This window comes from Plutella xylostella, chromosome 4, assembly GCF_932276165.1.
Source record: "Plutella xylostella chromosome 4, ilPluXylo3.1, whole genome shotgun sequence".
Taxonomy (NCBI): Eukaryota; Metazoa; Arthropoda; class Insecta; order Lepidoptera; family Plutellidae; genus Plutella; species Plutella xylostella.
Window position 1 is genome coordinate 11,385,715 of NC_063984.1, and position 23,460 is coordinate 11,409,174.

The window sequence follows — 23,460 nt, forward strand, 5'->3', positions numbered from 1 at the left end:
AACGCAGTCTATGGTCATCACTTCACTTGCCGCCAAAAAGTTTTGTTATAAAATTAAAGATAGGTACAGTAGTCGCCGTAACTTGACCAAAATGGCGGCCATTTGCGCGTGTCACATCTGCACAGCACTAACCAATGGCGACGGTTTGGTTTTGAAAAATTACGCCGCACCTCACCGCACCTCCAATGGCACCTAAAAAGAATAAATAAATAAAAGTGTCTTCCGCGCGTTGGTCAAGTTACGTGGTTCCTAGTGTGCCTAGTTAAATAAGTTTTAGATCATCAGATGCCAGCGGATTCTAACAGCATGTTTCGTTTGGAGATTAGTCTGAAGATTTTAATCGAAGTTAACTTTTCACTTTGTTCATTTTAAAGATTACTAAAACTTTTTTTTTATTGAAGGCTATCAGTAATACTAAGACACTACAGATTTACTAACTATACTGAGTAAATTTAATTTATAACGTATTTGTATGTTGTGAAGTCGCTTGGAAATTTCATATTAGTTGCTTTTTCAATTAATCAATGACTTTGTAAAGTGCCACTAGCCATCACCACTGTTTTAATGTCAATGAATAAATTACTTGACGGATAAAATTTCTCTGGATAAAATAGTGGCACTTTATAACACAGTGAACTTGCTACAATACTAACAATACTTATGGAATATATTTTATGTCTGTGACTTATTGTGTCATGTATAATGTAACCTGTACCTTACAATATAAAAGTGTGGTTGCAACGTGGAATGAAAAGAAACGAAAGTTCAATATTTCAATAAAGTAATATTCCAGAAGTGGTGGATAATCAAACTACTATATTGCGATAAGTTTCAGTAGAAATTGATTTTTCCTACCACGTTGCACACATTATAAAAGAATATAAATTGTTAAAAACATATAGCATGTTATTGTACTACCTACGTTAATTAACGAGTCACTACCTAATATCTAATAAATATAAATAGATATACTTATTTGTAAAATAGTTTTTTGTAACATTTGCATTTAAAATTTTGTCTATGGTATGATTGTAACTTGGTTATTAATCGGAGCTCGTTGGTTAGCGTACGGTTGTTGTCGAACCGTCCGTGTAACGCTTTCATTGGAGTGATGTGTTGCATGCCACATCCACGTTAACGGTTAAGCCATGAACTTAGTTCGTAAGTAATTGAATTTGAAACAAATTGGAAGAAATTACTTATGCGAAACCGGCGTACTCTTTCTTTTTTCCCTTCTGTTCAAGCTAGGTCTGTCTAGGTAGCTACAGCGCCGCCGCCGCCGCCGCCCGCCGCGCCCCGCTATGGCACGGTATACTTGATCACACGCACACGCACACTCACTACCCATTGATACAGACGCGTCTGGTTTCATCGCCGCGTAGCGCGCACTCCTGCTGTCCAATCAGCATGCTGCATTACCCTTACCGTAAGTTAGCCGTTTGACAGTTCCATTGAACTGTCAAATGGCGGCGATTGAACTGTCAAAATGTATTGTCTATGGTAAGGTCTAATGCAATCTGCAGACTGGATATTCGTTAGGCACGATTACGACCACAGGTGGTTAAATATTCGGAGCAGGCGGGCGAATTTGCAATACGTTTTGATGTAAATTCGTTTATCTGCTCCGACGACAGTAGCATCGTACGCAATTAGATTACCGGCTATACGACATTATCAACGAACACACAATGTATGAACGTTTAACTCGTTCGTCAAATAGATACATAATTAACCGCGTTTGTTTCTTGAAGATGACACATTTAAACTGAAGTTTCCATTCTCCGGGTACTAACCTAGTTGATGGAATCAGACAAACCACACACCGAGACAAACGCCCACACACACATCTCTGACCACATCACAGAATCTACAACACATCTATTACCAAATCTATTTGTTCTTCTACTTATTATTTGCCAATTGATACACATAATTTCATATTTCTTTACTGAGCCTCAAAACGAGATACTTACTGGAATAGAAATTGATGTTACAAATCAAAAGACTAATAATGGTGCAAGTAGCAGAGCAGGCTATTCTGTACTCATTGTAAACATGACAGATGATACATCGCAGTGATACTATCAGATACACACATGGTAGGTACAGACTGCACACGACAGCTCCCACACCCCCGCCGCCCCCCGCGCCCGCCCTCGCTCACCGCCCTCTGTCCGCAGGCGACGAGGCGCGCCCCGTGCTGCTGTGGGCGGGCGCCATGCCGCCGCCGCCCGCGCCGCCGCGCCGGCCCTCGCTCATCGTGCCCGAGCAGCAGTTCAAGGCGGAGGCGGAGGACGAGTCGCAGTCCTCGCTGCACGACGACGCCAGCTGCGAGCCGCCCGCGCCCGAGGACCTGCGCCTCAAGACCGAGCACCTGTTCCCCTCCCCGCCGCCCGCGCCCTCGCCGCTCGCCAGCTTCACGCAGCAGCTGCAGGCCATGCAGAACCAGGTGCAGACCGACAAGATGGTGGAGACCGTCACCGCCGCCATCTTCAACTCGGACGCGGGCGCCGGGCAGATCTACGCCGAGCCGCCGCTGCTGCCGCTGCCGGGCGGCATAGCGGGCGGGCTGGCGGGCATGCGGCGCCTGCTGGACGCGCCGCCGCCCAGCGAGCCGCTGTTGCCGCCGCTGCCCGCGCCGCCGCTGTCCTACCACTCGTTCGACAAGCTGGCGGGCGGCTCCCCGCGCGCCGACGGCTTCGACCCGTTCCGCGCGCACGAGTTCACCAAGATGGAGTCGGAGCGCATCGAGCAGCGCCTGGCGGAGCAGAGCGCGCACATGGAGGCGCTCGTGGAGGACGCCATGAAGGCCACGGCCGCCATGCTGCCGGGCGACGCCGCCAAGCTGGACGAGCTGGTCAACTCGCGCGCCGACGACCACCTGGCGGGCCCCGCGCCGCCGCCCGCCGAGCCCGAGCTGCTGCTCATGCCCGACCAGGTCATCCCGAGCTCCGTCAAGACGCCGCCGGCCGCCGTCAAGTCCATGATCCTGAACGCGGCGGCGGAGATCCTCACGTCCGACTCGACTATGAACGCGCTGGTGACGTCCGCCATAAACACGGCCAATATCCTGAGCACGGAGAGCGAGGCGCCGCCCGAGCCGGCCGCCGAGGCGCCGCTGGCCGCCATGTCGCACGCCGTGTCGCAGGCCGTCACGCAGGCCGTGTCGCAGGCCGTCTCGCACGCCGTCTCGCAGGCCGTCACGCAGGAGATGTCCGCGCCCGTGCAGGGGCTCACCGACATGAGCGACTCCGACCTGCTCTCCTACATCAACACCAGCACCTTCGACCAGGGTGAGTATCTACTGGTGTGCGTGTGCGCTTGGTTTCAACTAGTGGCTGCTATGCAGAGACTAATGAGTGTTTGTTTCTTTTGCAGTGTAAGCAGAATGCTCATCAGCAACACGGCTCGTCGGCCGCGAAGCCCCCGCCCGAGGGTTCCCCGCGGCTCGACCAGCGGCAGCGTGCCCGTCGACGCGACGCTTGTTTAATGCATTTTGTACATTTGTAGTGACGTGTTCATGGCTCAAAAGCAGTTTTATGTGAATTTCTAATGAATGTTAACATAAGTTTTAGCAAAGTGTTTATCTAGTTGTACGTTTAGGTATTATTAAAATCTCTACTCTCGTGTCTGCTGTGCACAGATTTCTTTCTTTATGATTCTCAAACTGTATTTTTATTAACGACAAAGAACGTTTTTAGAAATGTCAATTAACGGCGAAGTGAGTCAGTATTACAGGGCTAAAAACAGTTATAGCTATGGAGAAATATAAACTACATTATATCCAAAAATTATGAGATGAAAGTTCGAAATGATGAAAGAGAAATTGTATGAAATGTTGCTGCTGAGAACAGATTTAAGGAATTCGAATTTTATAATGTAAAAATAGTGATAGCGTTATATTAATGTTATTATTGTAGGTTTTAAGGCAACTACGGCTATTGCAGCGCGTTGAGATACATTATGTTAAACTTTTATATTTTATGTTTAGATGATCCGCTGCTAGGGCGACTCAAGTCTAGTTATAGATGGCGCTAGCGTCTCGGTTTGTGTGGAATAGTTAAAGGTGTAGAGCAGGATAGAAAGACGTGTATCATTCGTGTGAGATGTTGAGGAATGCGGGACCGCAGCCTGACTCGCCATCTATGCCCGTACGAATGTGATATGTTGTTTACACTTCTGCAAGTTAATTTTATGTTTAAGAAACTGTACTGATGTGATGTTTAGAGCAAAGATTTAAGTAGATAATGTGAATGAATTATATAACTGTTTCAATTTGTGTACTATACAATTTTTATAGGCGATAAGAGAATGCTACATATTTAATTGTGCCATTTACATGTGTATTCGTAGTTATTGTATCTGTATAGGCGTAAATGCATATCGTCGTCCAAAATGTACCTACCGAACTACACAGAATGTTGCAAAAATAATCGTATTTAGCCGACTGATGTAAAAATATATTTTTACTTATATGAAAAATATATAATATGAATAATTGAAAAACCTTGAACAGCGACTAGTGACAAATTTTACACGTTATAAAATTTAAAGAAATGAATGAGGTGGCCAAATTCACTCATACTAGTTATTTGCTGGTAGGTCTAAGTAATACCATCAGTGCAAGTAGATATACTACCGAGCTGCATACAATAATTTAAAATTACAACTACCTCGAATGTAAACAAATGAAATGGTGAAACTACTTTTATTTACAACGAACTATACCGTGCCTTTTGAAACATAGTCAAATTCATTCTCTGTATTAAAAATAAATAAGTTCTAATTTTATATAAAAATAAAATAAATATTTACACAAATAGTACCTACTTGTATAGTACAGTATTTACTCAGGGACCACAAATATACCCTCAATTTATCCAAAAAGATGTTAGAATGGTGAATTAATGACCAAATATAGATAATCTAACAATCTAAAACTAAGCATATCGTAAATGAATTTTAAAGATTTTACAAACAGTTAATGTAAGCTGAATCTCTTCAGTAAAATCTATCGAAACTGTCTTCCCGTTTCATTAAACTAACGAAAATCATTTATGATATATTTACTATAAACTGTACGTTTCATTTAGTTTCGTCTTCCATTTTTTATCATAAATATGGATCTGATTGGAAGGCGTCGGCAGCTACCTACACTATGGCAAATGGTAAACGTACCTATGTAAATAAGTCTATTTTAAATGCACAATTAAAACGCTGTTCAGTTGTATGTATATTAGTTAAATGATTGTTATATTTATAATGAAATAAAGTTTAAATTTATAGAGATAGAACTCTAGTCGGTTTGTGTGTACCCTGTATTTCACCAATACCTTCAGTTTGAACGCCAAATTAGTTCCACAGATGAAACTATTGGCGCTTCAAGTGTGGCGCACCGAGTGCTATTATAGGTGCATTTTCCATTCTCTGCACTTATGAATCGTGCACTAAGGATAAGTAATCGAATTTCATTGCGGCCGCTGGACTCCAAATTTAGATCAGGCACAATGTCAATAAAATAATGGATATTTTATAGACAAACGGATGGAATAATGAATACATATTTTTTAAAGTAATGATGCGTAGACGCGTAGTGCGTTCATGGTAGTACCTAATTCAGTGACAACAACTTAACTGACTTGGCATAGGTTTCGTAAACGTATATAAACTTTCGTTGACTTTGTTCTGGTTCTGCGTTAATGCGTTATGCCGACTTTAGGGCAGATTTTTCAATGATCAGATAAAAGTTATCTGAGAAATAAAATTGTTGCTGTCACTGTCTCATACAAACATACAGACGCGACAGCATTAGAATTATTCCGCAGATAACTTTTATCTGACTATTGAAAAATAAGCCCTATGGGTCAGTTAAGTTTCTATTATAAGTACCTACCTATCATTTATTTGAACACCAGCGGTGGGAATGAAATTCCGCTCGTAATGCGTCCTTCTACAGTCTCTAGACTACCTACATGTGAAGAGATTGAGCGTGTGGGACAGGATATACATTAAAATGCTACTTGCCGAGGTTATGAAGATCACATGTATGTTATTTGTTTGATGTAATTAATTAAATGTTATGAAAAATATGACTGTCTGACTCTTTTGTTTTATTTACGCCATCGTACCTCTAGACATGAAAATAGGGAAGGTAGGTTAAAAAATTAACACTAATGGAATAATAAATAAGAATAAACGTTAAACTTACCCAACCAACAATGTTAAACACACACAGAAGTTATTTTTATTAAATCACAGTCACACACACTTTCTTTTCTTGCCGCCATTTTTTACTGTTCGATTTTATAGTTTTTTTTTTAATAGTTTTTTTTCTACTTCCATGGCTGAAACTTAATCAGCCAATAATTTTTGCGTGCTGCCACGTTGGTGATGGCCGGATGGAAGAAAAAAAAATTCTTTGTGAAGGATTGGTAGTGGTAGGTAGTTTTTAATCTAGTACGTACGAAAACAAATTTAGAAACATTGCACTTCATTTAATTCAATTGATCCTATTTTATACACGAAATGTACCTATATTTATTTATTTAACATGAGCGATATCTGAGATATCAGAGTCAAAAGCACAGGCATAGTTTTTGATACTATTTGTAATAAAACAATAAATTGAGAAATTTGTTTGAATAAGCAGTAGTTGAGAATAGAATTTGTATAAAAAAAAGTTTTCGAGAACTGACCAGTGAAATGAAAAATAAAAATGTTGCCAGCAAAGAATTCTGTGCTTTTGATAAATATACCTACCTAGATATCAAATTAGCCTAAAACCTAATAGAACCCCGAGGTACTTACAGTGAAATTCAAATATGTATAGACAATAATAATTATTTAAATAAATATAACTATGTTAAATGCCGAAATACGAGCAGAGAGTAAAAGTGCAGAAAAGCACGAAAATTATTAGAAGAATGGCCAACCACGCGGGCATTGTACCTGAAAATAAAATAAAAATCATTTAATTATAACAGCATTGTGGTTGTGGGTATCAAAAAACGCAAATACGAATGCATTTTTGACGGCTATGACTGTCCTTTGTCTTATAAGGTAGGTAGATAATAGTATTCCCTTGCATGGCACAAAAGCGTCATGGCGTCTCTACACTTACTTCTATAGTCCAGGCTGTGCACACAGAGCCGGTTGTCCACAGATATGGACAGCAGCGCGGCCTCGCTGCGGCTGGCGACGGGCGGGCCGGAGCCGCGCGCCGGCACGAACTGCAGCCCCGTCACGAACATGGAGTGTGCGCCCGCCACGTGCAGGACTCGCTGGGGAATGAGGTGGAAGGTTAATCAGGAGGTTGGATTATGAAAATGGGAGATTTTCAACCATAGACAAACAACCATAGATTATAGATGACTTCATACTCAACAGCACTGCATTTCTTTTTTTAGAAGCCGGCTAAAAAAAATATGCAGTGCTGTTGAGTATGAAGCATGGAAGTAATAATACAACAGGAATGCGCACTGCACCAAAAAAACGAGCCGACAGAGATAGTCAGCACGGAGCCCTCCATCTCTTTCTATTTTTGGTGACCATAATTTTAGGTAATTCATGAGACATCACTTCTAATTTATCATGTCGCGAATAGGTGTCGATGGTCTAGTCTTAGCAAAATCGCACTCTTTATTGTCAGGACTTTATAGTTCGACTGTAACGATAATAAACACTTGCGATGAATCGGAATTTATCATCGGGTTTAAAATGATGAAAATTTGTGGGAATTACTTGGAACCACCTTTGCTATGTTTCTTCATTGGAAGGAAAGCTGAAATTTGGGTAAATATAATTTTAAGTAAATAAAATTAAGTTGGGTGTAGTGTTGTCAAGGGGTTCCGCTCATCTGGCATAATCTTTATTTACCAAAACTCATTTCGCATAACTCGTATGGTCTAAACTTTTTTGGCCGAACCATCACTTTGCCAAGACTTATGTGGCATAAGGCTCGTTTCGTCTAAAACTCTTTAGGCACAATCTTTAAACACCTAAGTTTCGTTTGCTCAAATTTATGTTCGTCTATACCTATGTATAATCTTGTTTCTCCTAATGTTATCTTAATAAATAATATATTAAGTATGTAGTAAATGTACAAATTGTGGTATTTTTCTCCTACATCCCGAAAATCACGATATTGTATGATCAAAAAATCGAAAGTTAACGACCAATATAATTATTACAAACCCCATGAGATCGAAACCTATAAATAGGTGCGACGACGAGCAAAGCGAGGAGGAGCGTGTTAGGTGCACATGTTCATCAAAACCAAAGCGGAGCGTAGCGAAGCGGAGCGGAGCGTTTTCCAAACAGCGGAAACAATACAAGGCACCAGTTTGCGCTATGTAGGGAGACGCTCCGTCAAAGTTAAAGCCAAACTAATATTATTACTTTGTATAAACCTATGCCATAGCATTATTAGGCTATTCAAGATTTGGCCATACCATTATTAGGCTAAACAATGTTATGCGAAATAACTTTTTACTAAACGAGATTTATGCCATACGATTTTCGGCGTAACGAGACTTTGACCAAACGTTACTATGCAATACGAGATTAGGCAAAAAAATCTTATGCCAAAAAAGGTAGAACCGTTGTCAAGAAAGTATCAAAACAGGTTATAGTGCGACAAACTTATCTGTTCCGGTGAGAGCGAACTAAATTGATCCATATCTCATTACTTACTAATGAATTGTATATTGTAAAAGATTAGATGGGTTTATTAACACCGCAAGAGCGAATTAATAATACAAGAAAACTTAAAATCTTATTGAATTAAGAAATATTAGACATTTATGTGAGCTCTCACCGGAACAGATAAGTTTGTGACACTGTAACATTAAACTCAACTATGTACCTAAAACGTGTTTACTCTGTGGGTGTTCCGTTTACATATTCTAGTTGATGAAAATCATAAGATTTCAAAAAATCTCAAATATCTCAACCTAAGTGCTTCCGCCGGTTTTAAGCTTGATAAATTATCTTATAATACTCATATCTATCACCAAAAAAATCAACAGCTCATAACTCTTTACCAGCCTTATAAGATAAAACAGCCATGATACTTAGGTGATGATACTTAGGTATAAAATAAAACAAAAAGTTGAATGAAACAGGTCCTAATTAATGGAAAGTGATTCAAAAGTACGAATGAATGGTCACCCTAACCATAACGTCTCTCACAACAGTATAAACGTCATCCGTCATCTTGACAACTTCGGTCTTGTCGTAAAGTATTTAGAAAAACTACCAATATTTTTTATGAAATTATTATTCATACAAATACCAAATATTTAATTAAAATTACATGTTTATAATGATTTATTATAAATTTGTTTTTGAAAATGATATGATATACAGTAGTCTATGAGTTAATTTAATATTTTTGTTGCATAGCTCTCTTCGTACAAAATCTACTAAAGTTTACACAACTAAATCCTGGCAATTGTTAGAAAGAGAGGAAGGGCTCTGTGGTAACCCTCTCTATCGGCTCGCGGCCTCTTTCACTTCAAATATAAATCTTAAGGTGAATTCGTTAGGTCTATTTTTGTTTGCATCATTTTGGTGAGTGCGCATTCCTGTTGTATTATTACTTCCATGGTATGAAGTCATCAATAATCTATGGTTGTTTGTCTATGGTTGAAAATCTCCCATTGTGATATAAGGAAAGTGGGTGATTACAGTCGGGTGCGCTAGAGTTTGCAAGACACGCAGCATCACATTTAATTGGATACGACCGAGTCCGCATTGTTCTATGAATAACTTTAAAGCACAAAACGTCTCCATATAACGTCATACGAATAATCTGAGCTGAAAAGAGGCATAGTTTAATCATTTTCATAATTATGAAGCGATTTTCATTTTAGCTATTTTTTTATCAAGACAAAAATAGAGCAATCAATATAGACCATATTAGATTATTGCCTCCTGTATAGCATGGCTAGCTAAGTATGTAGGTGCTTATATTTATTAGCAATCTTGCGAAGCTAAAGGTCAACACTCGTACTTAGTTTATCAATTGGCTTCTGATTGAGTTGTTGACTTTGAATCACAAACACACTCATTGTTTAGTATGTACTTGTTGGATTTACTCGTAGTAGCCTACGAGATGCAATTTTATCAGTGAACAATCCAAAATCTGACCAATTAAGTTCCTACCAGACATTATATAATTTTTAAATCGTCATCATCATCATCACGACCCATTACGTCCCCACTGCTGGGGCACGGGTCTCCTTCCAATGAAGGAAGGGTTTAGGCCTAGTCCACCACGCTGGCCAAGTGCGGGTTGGTGGACCCCAACACAAGCAAACTTATGCTGAGAGAGTTGTCGGGTAAGTGGGCAACCCGACTGTCAGATTTTTTCAAGCCGCCCGAAGGCTGACTAGGCTTAACGACTGCTACCGAAGCAGCAACCGGGACCCACGGCTTAACGTGCCGTCCGAAGCACGGAAGCGTCCAGAAAAGCACCACTTGAAATTGGTCACCCATCCAATGGCTGACCGTGTCAGTTGTTGCTTAACCTCAGCGATCAGTTACGATCACTGAGGCCCGCTCGACTACGGACGCTTCAACAAATAATTTATTCAGCATATCTACATATACTTATCACATTTACAGTGATCTACACAATCTACAGATTGTTGCAGTAGTGGTATATTAAGCCGAAAGGAGGTGTGAAAACTCGGCTTACTATGCCACTTTTTCAACACCTTGTATAGATAAATACTTAACCACTTCTTGGGTATCAACTCACCTGTAAACTAAACGCCACGTAAATATCTACGGAACCACTGAACATGGTTCCGACTCCCACGAATCTGCCGTCGTCACGGACCGCCAGCGCAGACAGGCTCTCATCCACCGCCACCGTCTTCTTGAGGGTTCCGTCTTTGGGGTTCCATAGCTGGATGAGGCCCTTCTGCTTGCCCGAGCGCCCGAGCGGGTTGGCTAGTGTGAATAGTCGGTACACGTCTTTTTGGTCTTCTATTAGGCCGAATCTGGAATGTTGAATGAGGTGGTTGTTGGTAATTTATGTTTTGAATGGGGAGTAGTTTGTTTAGGTTTATTTGAGAGGCGTATTACGAGCATTGGTGAAAGCTCACTGGTACTGTCAGTAGGTAGTTAAAATTAACGTTACCTAGATAGGCACCCTTATTCCACGTTTGGATTGGACGCCGAATTTGAATATAATTCAGTACCTAACTTAGAAAAAAATGTATAGTGAATAAGGGTAATGCAAACTTGTAGAGCAGTTTGATAAATCATGGCATACGTAAGTAGTTAACTAAGCCCTTAATAATTTACTGTACAGTATACCTACATTGAATTTATGAATTAATATGAATTCCCACGGGAATAATGTCGGCTTACAATGAAGATTTATGTGTCGCCATGCAAACAAAGAACGAGATAACATCTCCGATAGAGGATTTTATCGGACATCCGACATTCTAGACGCTGATAAGCTTATCAATACTATCTACCTATTGTAATGTAATGCATAGGTCTGTACTCTATTTCTAAACACATAAATCATGTAGGTATGTATAGTAGTTTCATACTGATCCCATTTTTAGCACTGTGCGAAAAGTAGATGCAGATCTTACCAGATTATACCCGCCTTATAACCCTAGTCCAGGTACCAGTAATACCACCATCGCATATCAGACCCATACAAGTTATATCAGATTTTAGACATAACGATTGTTTATTGCTAATGTGTCATTGACAGTACTACGGTAGCAGCTCTGATAACTGGCTAATAAGAAAAGGCAAGAGAAACCACTCACCGGCATCGTTTGAACAGATACTTGGTGCCGTTGGGCGGCTGGCTGACCAGCTCGACCAGCGGCCCCACCCCCGCGCCCCCCGCCGCCCCCTGCGCCGCCCACAAGCTCGCGCCGCCGTCCTTAGCGATGCTCACCAGCATACTGTCGCACGGACTGAAGTCTAGGTCGTCGATCTGAGGGGCAGACGAGGATAATTAAAAACAAACTCACGAGAGTCATGAGCAGGAGCAACGAAAAAGTGATATATGGAATGGCAGATGGAAAGGGGAGTTTGGTGGACCAACTCTAAAAGTATTATAGAAAAGCTAAGTAATATAGTAAAGTGAAAGCTCACTCGAGAGAGCCATGTGGCCAGTGTTAAAAAGACACATGTCGCTTAGCATTGAAATCCTAGCAAAATTTAAAGCAAGGTTTTTTAATTTCATATCTTTTTAATCTCATTTAAGACATCACCTGGAAGGGTTTACTAACTGAACAAAAAAACAGCCAACTAGCATAGAATTTAGCTATTCAGGTCTTGAGGCAGGGTGCCATGCGTGAGAGTATGGTAGGGTCGAAGTCTAATGGTTCAAGTATGTTGCCTAAACATGGCAAGTGGTTATTGGATAATATTGATAGAAAAGGAAAGGCTTCCATAGAACCTGTTTAGGGCTTCTCATGACAGAAAATTATTAAGCAGTTTGCAAGTACTTAAACCACCTCACATCACATAGGAGGCAGGCATTACAATGAATGGCTTTGTTTTAATTTGTAACATGTCATCTGTGTGTAACAAATGTAGGATTTTATTAAATGAATACTAGACGGATTTTAAATAATCATAAATAAACTTTTACTTTCTGTTATTGCTATGGGGGCATAACTATATTTCTGTGCATAACTTTAGTGGAGTGGAGCCTATTTCTTCTTGTGATGATTCATTAACAATTACCTCTTTAGTGTGTGCATCAATGGTCCGCAGTAGTTCCATTTTTGGAAAGCTCCAAAGTCTAACTTTTCCGTCTGTGCCTCCGGTGGCCATTAACTTGCCATTGGGGCTGATTCGCACTACCCTCTGCATTGCTTCATCACTGGAATAAAGCAAAACATCAACATACATTTTTGTATCAATTCATATGGCTCACTTTTATGTGTGTAACTTCATTCAACATAAGTGCAAATCAGAAGTGAAACTTTCTATAACTTTCCTTTCATGTGTTGTATAATAAATTACACTTATGTGCCTATTCTACCAAATCAATACTAGTTTCACACTCAATAGACTAGTTAACTAGCAACAGCATAACATCAACATGAACATAATGCATGGCTAATCATGTAATCACACTATCAGGTGAATGCATGGAAAAAACATACCCAAAGTCAGTCTGTATACTGTCTGAAGGCCTAATTTCGAATGATATTCTCTTTTCTGTTGAATTGCTGTTTCTGTCCGTTTTGGAGATGTTGTCATTTTCTGATACAGTGCGTCTGCGTCGTCGTATTAGGCCATTCTCTGCTTTAAAGCTTCCTCGGCGCATCTCGGCCGTGTCCACCATGCGGATGTTGACGCGGTACAGCTGGCAGTGGCTCTCCTGCCCCGCGGCCAGGTACGTGCGCGTCTGCAGCGCGCTCACGGCGCAGTTCATCACCACATTAGCACCAGTCTCATGTCGCATCACCTCTTCGGCCACAAAACGATTGCCATTATGCGACAGTTCGAATATTTCCTACGGAAAATACGAAGCAGGATAAATTATTGATGAAGGAGCGAGTAATTAACGAATCCAATGTCGTAGGTCAAGGGTAAACCTCATGACACGTATCTTATAGGAGTGAGAGGTGCACCAACCTAACTCATGTTTTCTATGAAAAGTTAACCGGAATACTTACAAATCCATTAGCTACACCAGTCTTGGATGATCCTCCACCGCCCGCTACGAGGACATGTCTGTTGGTTAAGGTTTGTAAGGTGTAAAGTGGAAAATCCACTCGAGCTAACAAACCATCGCTTCGATTTGGTGCCATATTGCCCTATATCATTGATATTACTTAATTTACACTTCTAAACTCATTAAAAATCACTTTTCGCATACACACAAGTATTAAGGAGTATCATTTATTACAAAATAACACTGAAATTCCAAATAATAACGTAAAATCAACAAGAAATAGGAACTAAAGTTTGAGAATAAATTTGTAGTTCCAACATGACAAAAGTCAAATTGACAGCGGTCCGTTCCGTTGACCTATTGCCCATTGCCTCTCAGAATAATAACGAAAACAACGCGGACTACAATACGCGGGTGACCATTCAATACTCAATGAAGTCACAACTCGAGTGATGAATACGGCTCTCCCTGAAGTTTTTGGTGTGGCCTGTGCTGTGCGCTGTATTAAATAACTATGGTGTCCAATGAAATCCTTTTCTATCCCTCTACTTCTCGACTTTCTCCTTACGAGTTATAATATTGTAGTTTGAGATATGCAGCGTGCCTTGTCGTTGAGGAAATACTAACGGCTTTATATTAATGGTTAGGTTAAATAAAACATATAAGCGTAAAATAGAAAATATTTATTCATAAATTCAAAATATGTACTTATCTAACTAGGTACGTGAGAAATACGTTTAGTAAATGTGTTTACTTAGTTCAAATATGTAAACGTACCTATTAAACACCCACTGTATGAGAATACTTTTGACTATAACACATTTGATAAGGAGTACAAAAAATGATGACATAGGATTTTCTTATAATAAGAATAACCATTCCAACAGTCCTCATACTACAACATACATTCTACAACTTTAAATAAATAGCACATTCTCACTAGTTAACACGTAAACAGGGTGTTATAAAATTAGTATAATAAGTCGAAGGAACATACTGTGAGTCTGTGACACATTTGGCCTACTATACTATTTTTAACACCCTGTAGATAAAGCTGAGCTACCATACAGGAGAAGACAAACTAATGAAACGTTCCATATGTTTGGCTGCAGGTTAATACAATCTTTAACGATAATTAGGTATATTCTGTTAGAAACTCTCTCACTCAAGTACATTTTATATTATAAATTGGTGTTATTGTTAATATTATAAATTTTATCATGGTTGCCCATTCTGTCTGTACTAAATTGCCACATTTATATTACATGTATTGCAAATAAACTACTTATTTCATTTTCAAAAATGGCACTTATCAACCAAATAACATATTTTACATTATGCAAGTAGACAAATAAAAGAGATCTTTCTAATTACCTCTCGAAGTTGGACTGTCCAAACGGCTGTCAAATAAACACCTCTTCATCCATCATCAACCTCATACACTAAGCAGCCTACAAGTGGCGCCATCTACCGTTCCCTACCGACACTTCTTGCACAGATCAATACGTGAAGATAATGGACCTAATGAGCCCATCCCTTACAGAGTCGCTGCTCTGTCCGATGCAGAATGTGAAGAACACGCTCTCAGCCGACACCTGCTGCGCGCACGTGCCCATCGGGTACCAGCCCACCTTGTTGAACACTATGCCCACTTTGTACACCTGCGGGGGAAATTGGTGGGTTAATGCTTGTTGCAGTGTAAATGGGGAGGGTTTGGCAGTGGGTTGTAGAAGACAGGGATATGAGACAAAAATGTTTATGAAATTCCTGGAAAATTATTTGGATTATTATGCATGTTGACAGAGGGATACTTTTAAGGTGTATCCAATCCTGTGGCGCGCTCTAGGTACATAGCGACCGGTTAACCAATTTTAAAGTATGAGCTCTTGTTTGATTGGTCTCAAACTCCACCATATGATAGAAAAGGAGATTAAGTTTTTCTCCTTTAGATCACTGCATAGCGACATCTAGCGGCTAACAAATACACCCCACCTTGTTCCTCTGTATGCAGATGGGTCTGTTTAACACTATGTCCTGTTGATGTGCGACATCTAGCGGCTAACAACTGTACCTTGTTCCTCTGTATGGTTCTACCTTTTTTGGCATAAGATTTATTTGCCTAATCTCGTATTGCATAGTAACGTTTGGTCAAAGTCTCGTTACGCCGAAAGTCGTATGGCATAAATCTCGTTTAGTAAAAAGTTATTTCGCATAACATTGTTTAGCCTAATAATGGTATGGCCAAATCTTGAATAGCCTAATAATGATATGGCATAGGTTTATTAGGTTTATACAGAGTAATAATATTCGTTTGGCTTTAACTTTGACGGAGCGTCTCCCTACATAGCGCAAACTGGTGCCTTGTATTGTTTCCGCTGTTTGGAAAACGCTCCGCTCCGCTACGCTGCGCTCCGCTTTGGTTTTGATGAACATGTGCACCTAACACGCTCCTCCTCGCTTTGCTCGTCGTCGCACCTATTTTTAGGTTTCGATCTCATGGGGTGTGTAATAATTGTATTGGTCGTTAACTTTCGATTTTTTGATCATACAATATCGTGATTTTCGGGATGTAGGAGAAAAATACCACAATTTGTACATTTACTACATACTTAATATATTATTTATTAAGATAACATTACGAGAAACAAGATTATACATAGGTATAGACGAACATAAATTTGAGCAAACGAAACTTAGGTGTTTAAAGATTGTGCCTAAAGAGTTTTAGACGAAACGAGCCTTATGCCACATGAGTCTTGGCAAAATGATGGTTCGGCCAAAAAAGTTTAGACCATACGAGTTATGCGAAATGAGTTTTGGTCAATAAAGATTATGCGAGATGAGCGGAACCCCCTCTGTATATATATAGGCCTGTTGAACACAATGTCCAGTAGATGGCGGTACGGCACGCGACTGGTATAATGCGTGTACGTGAGCCGCGCCCCGTCCGCGTCCAGTAGGTGTGCGACATCTAGCGGCTAACAACTGTACCTTGTTCCTCTGTATGAAGATAGGTCTGTTGAACACTATATCCAGTAGATGTGCGACATCTAGCGGCTAACAACTGTACCTTGTTCCTCTGTATATAAATAGGCCTGTTGAACACAATGTCCAGCAGATGGCGGTACGGCACGCGACTCGTATAATGCGTGTACGTGAGCCGCACCCCGTCCGCGTCCAGTAGGTGCGCGACATCTAGCGGCTAACAACTCAACCCCCACCTTGTTCCTCTGTATGTAGATTGGCCTATTTAACACTATGTCCAGTTGATGTGCGACATCTAGCGGCTAACAACTCAATCCCACCTTGTTCCTCTGTATGTATATAGGTCTGTTGAACACAATGTCCAGTAGATGGCGGTACGGCACGCGGCTCGTATAATGCGTGTAGGTGAGCCGCGCCCCGTCCGCGTCCAGTAGCCGTGCGACATCTAGCGGCTAACAACTCAATCCCACCTTGTTCCTCTGTATGTAGAATGTAGATGGGTCGGTTGAACACTATAAGCAGTTCATGTGCGACATCTAGCGGCTAACAACTGTACCTTGTTCCTCTGTATGTATATAGGTCTGTTGAACACAATATCCAGCAGATGGCGGTACGGCACGCGGCTCGTGTAATGCGTGTACGTGAGCCGCGCCCCGTCCGCGTCCAGTACATGTGCGACATCTAGCGGCTAACAACTCAATCCCACCTTGTTTCTCTGTATGTAGAATGTAGATGGGTCTGTTTAACACTATATGCAGTAGATGTGCGAGATCTAGCGGCTAACAACTCAATCCCACCTTGTTCCCCGTTACCCATTAACAATGTATTTAACAGGCAACAACCAAATGTATTTACAAGGTATCAACGATATAACAAGTGTACCTTGTTCCTCTGTATATATATAGGCCTGTTGAACACAATATCCAGTAGATGGCGGTACGGCACGCGACTCGTGTAATGCGTGTACGTGAGCCGCGCCCCGTCCGCGTCCAGTAGGTGTGCGTAGAGCAGCTCCGAGTAGCCCGAGGCGGAGCTGGGCTGGGCCGTCTCTTCGCTCGGCGCTTGCGTTGGCACCTGCGAATGAAATGGGGTGTAGGGTTTGGATAGAATTTGATGAGATGTTTCTGAATCATAGACCATTCAACCGGGACCTACGCATAAATTAACTTTTGTATAAAAGCAAAATTGATAAAAAAATTACGGGGCTGGTACTTATTACTTGCTGTTTGCTGGCATGCGTGGCAGTAGCCTGCTTAGATGCTATAAGTAGATAACATAGCGTTGGCACACGCATATGTCTGGCATAGCAATATCGATATCGTCTGTAGTCTGTGTAAATTTGAAATCAAAATTAGCCTACTCTTGCTTTCAGGAGGGCCTATTTAGAATAAAAAAATAGGCATACGTTGTCAATGGGGAAGGAAGCTGGTAGTGGTTAGACGATAAGTTCGGAGGCAGAATGTTGCCACGCTCCTAAAGTTGAAGATTATCATGAGAATGTCCAACACTCCGCGGCACGGTTGCATTATCAACGTCGATAAACTTCGTTCGTTTAATTTCGTTCCTCTCATTTTCGTATTTATCTCATATCTCGATATAGTGCCATTTATCGACGTCTATAAAGGACCCGTGCTGCGGCGACCGGCCACTCACCTGCACGCCCAGCAGACAGATGTTCTTGTCGACCATGAAGGTGACACTACAGTCTAGAAGGCTGCAGTTGAGACAGTCCGTGTCAGATGAGCATCATTCACTAACTAGTAGTCTACCAAGAGCAAGCCACAGTAGACACATATCAGCATCTCATTGGCATATACAACCACGTCGCGAATACTCCTTAGTTCTCATTGGCTCACCTGCGCACCTCATTGGCCTACACAACCACGTCGCGAATATTCCTCAGTTCTCATTGGCTCACCTGCACCCCCAGGAGGCAGATGTTCTTGTCGACCATGAAGGTCACACTACAGTCTAGAAGGCTCGTGTTGAGGCAGTCCGTATGCTGGATGATGGGGCGCTGGCAGTAGAGTTTGCTGAAGTCGGAACTGTAAGGGGTAAAGGGGGGGTTCAATTATTATTATGGATCGTCTTTAAATCGAGACCTTATGGAGAATTTGTCGAGGAATTATGTATTAGTAGGTATAGGATGTCAGGTTAGTAGTGCAGAGTTGGCTGAAGTCGGAACTGGAAGAAACAGGGTTATGATGTTACTTTTTTGGTGAACGGATTTGCCAGTTAGATTAGTAGCCAATCTTTGGCTGCCCAGGTTGTGCCGAACGTATATTAGGTATAGTTTGGGGAGACTCATTCCCCGTATATACATGAATCAGATACTTTATTGGGAAACCATTAGTGCGCCATTCTGTAAACTTAGCATGAGATGCAGTCAGTATTCTCGCCTCCACCATTCATCACGGGGGAGGGGGGCACGTGTCTCTCTGGCCGGCTGTACCTGTGTCGCTCGGGGGAGGGGGCACGTGTCTCTGTGGCCGGCTGTACCTGTGTCGCTCGGGGGAGGGGGCACGTGTCTCTGTGGCCGGCTGTACCTGTGTCGCTCGGGGGAGGGGGCATGTGTCTCTGTGGCCGGCTGTACCTGTGTCGCTCGGGGGAGGGGGGCACGTGTCTCTGTGGCCGGCTGTACCTGTGTCGCTCGGGGGAGGGGGCACGTGTCTCTGTGGCCGGCTGTACCTGTGTCGCTCGGGGGAGGGGGCACGTGTCTCTGTGGCCGGCTGTACCTGTGTCGCTCGGGGGAGGGGGGCACGTGTCTCTGTGGCCGGCTGTACCTGTGTCGCTCTGGGCCGGACATCAGGTGCAGGCAGTAGGCGGGCGCGCGGGCCCCCGTCGCCTCCACCATCACGGGGGAGGGCGTGTCCACTGTGAATGTCGCCGTCTGCGGATGGAAACGGAGAATATGTTTTAAATTATAATACAATTTATTGCTTTGCATGTACATTTATGTGTGAAAAAGATAGAAAGTAATACCTGAAAGTATGAAATACGTTCTTGAGACCCATGCCGAAAACGATTCGCAAGCGTACAAACGCGGCGAGTGCACGAACAAGCATTTGGGTCACTGCCTCGAGTTAGGTATCGTTGTACCGTATCAGAACGGCCGAAAATGCGGGAGTTTTACGAATAGATAAAGTATAGATAGGGCTATGTATCGCATCTTCGGGAATGAACTTTGTTTCAGTGCGTGCTAATTCGACGCTCTACCGCACCGCCATCGCCTGTCACCGATTAACCTGTGAAGGCCCCACTGGCCTCTATTCACTACAGGGGCACATTCTACGCGCTAAAACAAACAACTATGTAGGTAATACTCACACTAGCAACGTCTCCACCAATCAGCTGCTTCCTGGGCACACGGCACGTGGAGAAACCTCGCGGCATGGCCACGTCCGACCTGAAGGGAAGAAAGAAAAACAAAAATATGTTATTTGAAGCTGCACAAATACATACACACAAACAACGATACAATTATAATACACTGATGAGCAATGAATAAGTTCCACTCACAAAATGTCGGCACCGATGAATTTATAATTTTATCAAAATATTTATAAATACGAATTTAGTTTGAAATATTCTGATGCACTGTTAAATGTACTACAATATTGCAGACGGCGACATTAAGCTAACTTTTTCCGTTTAGGAGTAATTAGTTGCTATTGTCACTGGAACTTTTTCATTGCTCGTGACTCTCGCGAGTGTATAAACAAAACAGCACCTGCTCGACAGTATGTTCATCAGCACTGCGAATGCTTCAGATTCAGTGAGTAGAGACGAGCGGGCTGGACCTTCCGCGAACTGCTGCGGCGTCAGCGTCAGGAAGCGGATCTTCTCGATCGCGTTGCGGATGGTGGGCTTCGTTTGTTCTGTTGGCAGGAGTGGGGGGTTTATATTATCTTTTGTAGTTATTTATGGCGCATGGTCGGATTTATAATCAAGGTAGCATGGATTCTGTCAGTGGTAAATACAGTAAATAATAATTAAGTATATCATCTATCGTATTATTATCTACAACACTCTGCCCTTCTTCTATATATCTATAGGACAGAATGTTATAGCCTATGTCAGTAAATACTCATGTAAAAACATATGGCTTAAAATTATTGTGCGAGAGGCGCTACATAACGGCACTTGGCTGTCTTACGGTTTATATGGATTGGATGGAAGCTCTTTACCAGATATTTATAATATTGTGTTATAGCTGTGAGTTCTCCCAATATTATGTTATTAAAATAATAGTGATTGATGAACTGAAGAGAGAGGGGAACCATACCTTTATCTATCCATCGTGGCAAATAGATTTTCCGCATTGAGCCTCTAAAGTTAGGTTAGTTTCATTACGCGTGAAAGGCCTACGGTGTCTTACCAGCTAAACAGCTCATACGTCTTGAAAGATCATTAGTAAGTCCAGTAAGATCATATCCATATCCCTTTGACTTTAACCTATTACATTATGTTGATAAATCATGGCCATTGATGAAGTGGAAATGATGATAGAACCATACCTTTAACCTTGACCTCTACCGGGCTGCGCGCGGGGCTGGGCGCGGGCCGCTCCTCGCCGCCCTCCCCCGCCGCCTCCCCCGCCCCCTCCGCCGCCGCCTCCCCCTCCGGACTGTTCTCCGCGCTGCTGTCCACCGTCACTATCTGGGTAGGGTTAGATATGAATAAAGTAAATGTTTGTGAGCAAGATGCTTGTGATGAAAAGGCCCCATAACTTATGCCGAGGAGTGGATTTGAATATTTTACTATTATATAGGCATAGGCAGGCTATTATTATCCAGTAGTAACATTGTAGAATATAAAATACAATAGAACCAGAATATAATAAAGGCTATAATCCTAAATCTTATTGAGAGACATCTGAAAAATATGTTATTTACAAAATGGCACAATCAGTAACCACATTCTTCTTGCTTTTGTTATTGAAATGTACCTATTTAACTGTCCAGTATAACTAAACTATCATCATACCACTTTATCCTTAGAAGTAGACGGTTCAGGGCTCTTTCTCTTCTTGGCATCAACGGCAGGGCTGACGCTCCGCTCTCCGGTCCTCTTGTCCTGAGCCTTAGAGTAGCGTACAGCGGCCTCAAACAGGTCCAGCTCACTATCCACATTGAGATGGTCAAGTGAGAACACTGTGATGACAGTGTTCAACTCCGCCTCCTCGAAGCTGCTGTCGTTCAGGACATCTTTTGTGTTCATGCTTATTATCTGTGGAAAGGTTTATAGACTTGGGTTAGTATTTAAACAATGAGTACAATTGAGGGTATTCAATTTATAATGTTATGAAATTTTTTGTAAGTAGAGCTATTTCTTCAGCATATAATATAAATAATTATTCTATCAAAGTAACTGTAAAAAATTACTGAGATATTGATAAATGTTTTGCTTTATCTAAGCTCAGAATTTACATAATTTTGCAGAAAGAACCTTATTATCTTTTTCAGAACAACAAACCTGTATGCATTTATCCATGAGTACATTCTCCTCAAAGAGCCTTGCAAACTCGTAAGCTCTGCAAGCATTCCTCGGGTACAGATCTGACCAGAGATACCGGGTGCACTCCTTCACCAGGTGTGGAAGCATGTACTTCTTAGCCCCGTAACATAGTTCACATGCTTTGTCAAATGAACTTATGTTTATGTTGTCTGTGTAAATGTATCTGGAAATTGAGAAAAGGGATACTGTTGTTTAATGATTTTATAAGAAAAGAGACATTCATTTATGTCTTTGTAATTTATAAATGTGAATACAGAATCCAGTTATGCAAAGTTTCCTGACATGCCTTATTTTCGCAAAGTATACTTTAGAAATCTATTTCAGGAACCTACTTGAGTAATAGTCTACAAATAGAAAATTTTAAAATTATCTCATAGGTGAGTTATTACTGAATCAGATTATCAACTTACTCCATAATTTAGGCGACCTAGATAATTGTCCTAGGTATGCTACAGTAATACTTACTCTAGCAGCGCCTTGAAGGCATCAGGCTGCACATCCAAGATCTGTATGGGCTCATTCCTCTCGGCCATTCCGCCGAAGAACATGGCTTCGAACACGGGCGAGGCCATGGCGAGGATCATCTTGTGCCCGGTGACGGCGACCTGGTGCGGCTCGGAGCCCACCAGGAACGTGCAGTCCGACCACTGACCAGACTGCAGCAGGTACGCGCCGCGCTGCTTCATCTCCGTGCAGCCGAGCTGCCAGTCGCTTGGCGCCGCTGCCATTGTGGAGATTGGGGTACTAGCGCTGGGTTAAAACGGAGAAGTATGTTAGAGTAGCCGAGAATCACGAGATTGTGGAGAAAAATGTTTATTGCATTTCGTAAACAGCCACTTCTATTACAATAACACTGACAGATGACAAATTTGACAGAAATAGAAAAACAATGCAACAAAAATAAACATTTGCAAAGAAAGATTAGATAACCTATACGTATATAAAATCAATAATATTTAACTCGATAAAACTTTAATGCTTATGATAAAATAAAACTGTATACGCAAAAGTAAATTTTACTATTTGTAGGGCTTCTATACTTTTCTTTTTCTAAAAAATCTTGAAGGAAAATGCAACTAATCTTAAATGTTTTTATAAACGTAAGGGTAATGTCATATCATAACGTTGTAGAGAGTACGTTTAGAAGTTACACATTCAGCTTCACATATGTATAAAATGGAAGGATCTCATTTAAAATACTTTATTATTCACAATCTTAGATAAATTTTACTTGCCATTTTGTTTTATTGATATAAAATATTCCAATTTGTTCAATACAATATTAAAAT

General features: G+C 41.5%; 3 protein-coding genes across 8 annotated transcripts in view; 1 reads left to right on the forward strand and 2 right to left on the reverse strand.

Moving 5' to 3' along the window:
- LOC105394980 (nuclear factor of activated T-cells, cytoplasmic 1) overlaps window positions 1–6,100 on the forward strand; it is a 58,297-nt gene extending 52,197 nt beyond the window's left edge. For all 5 annotated transcript variants that reach the window (XM_038120937.2, XM_038120936.2, XM_038120940.2 and 2 more), the window contains 2 exons: window positions 2,181–3,293; window positions 3,379–6,100. In XM_038120937.2, coding sequence (XP_037976865.2) covers window positions 2,181–3,293; window positions 3,379–3,383 — 1,118 coding nt within the window. In that variant the 3' untranslated portion in view covers window positions 3,384–6,100. The remainder of the gene's footprint in view (window positions 1–2,180; window positions 3,294–3,378) is intronic.
- Window positions 6,101–6,479: 379 nt separating this feature from the next.
- LOC105381790 (prolactin regulatory element-binding protein) lies at window positions 6,480–13,997 on the reverse strand. The gene is made up of 7 exons (XM_038120942.2): window positions 13,671–13,997; window positions 13,155–13,507; window positions 12,730–12,868; window positions 11,799–11,971; window positions 10,763–11,006; window positions 7,121–7,280; window positions 6,480–6,948 (listed from the first exon to the last, which is right to left on the reverse strand). The coding sequence occupies exons 1-7, from the start codon at window positions 13,803–13,805 to the stop codon at window positions 6,863–6,865; spliced, it is 1,290 nt and encodes a 429-aa protein (XP_037976870.2). The 5' UTR covers window positions 13,806–13,997; the 3' UTR covers window positions 6,480–6,862.
- Window positions 13,998–14,337: 340 nt separating this feature from the next.
- On the reverse strand, window positions 14,338–23,046 carry LOC105381817. 2 transcript variants are annotated; one of them, XR_007267993.1, is made up of 11 exons: window positions 22,637–23,046; window positions 22,130–22,334; window positions 21,641–21,883; window positions 21,172–21,313; window positions 20,385–20,532; window positions 19,982–20,060; window positions 19,438–19,544; window positions 18,573–18,699; window positions 17,537–17,728; window positions 14,572–15,330; window positions 14,338–14,528 (listed from the first exon to the last, which is right to left on the reverse strand). XR_007267993.1 is itself a non-coding variant. In XM_048631479.1 (10 exons), exons 1-10 carry the CDS (start codon window positions 22,897–22,899, stop codon window positions 15,169–15,171), a joined length of 1,668 nt encoding a protein of 555 aa, XP_048487436.1. In that variant the 5' UTR covers window positions 22,900–23,046; the 3' UTR covers window positions 14,338–15,168. The 2 variants fall into 2 exon arrangements, 1 of the variants encoding a protein (XP_048487436.1); XM_048631479.1 differs by having other exon boundaries at window positions 14,338–15,330.
- Between the last annotated feature and the right edge of the window lie 414 nt (window positions 23,047–23,460).

What these genes read in the sequence shown, in the direction of transcription:
- LOC105381790 (XM_038120942.2), bottom strand. Translation starts at nt 13,805, where the DNA reads ATGGCACCAAATCGAAGCGATGGTTTGTTAGCTCGAGTGGATTTTCCA. An exon ending in AGTATACAGACTGACTTTGG is followed by an intron (nt 12,869 to 13,154) that starts GTATGTTTTTTC and finishes GCTTTATTCCAG; the next exon opens with TGATGAAGCAATGCAGAGGG. An exon ending in TATCTGTTCAAACGATGCCG is followed by an intron (nt 11,007 to 11,798) that starts GTGAGTGGTTTC and finishes TCAACATTCCAG; the next exon opens with ATTCGGCCTAATAGAAGACC.
- LOC105381817 (XM_048631479.1), bottom strand. Translation starts at nt 22,899, where the DNA reads ATGGCAGCGGCGCCAAGCGACTGGCAGCTCGGCTGCACGGAGATGAAG. An exon ending in CTACTTCTAAGGATAAAGTG is followed by an intron (nt 21,314 to 21,640) that starts GTATGATGATAG and finishes AACCCTACCCAG; the next exon opens with ATAGTGACGGTGGACAGCAG. An exon ending in ATGAACATACTGTCGAGCAG is followed by an intron (nt 20,061 to 20,384) that starts GTGCTGTTTTGT and finishes TCTTCCCTTCAG; the next exon opens with GTCGGACGTGGCCATGCCGC.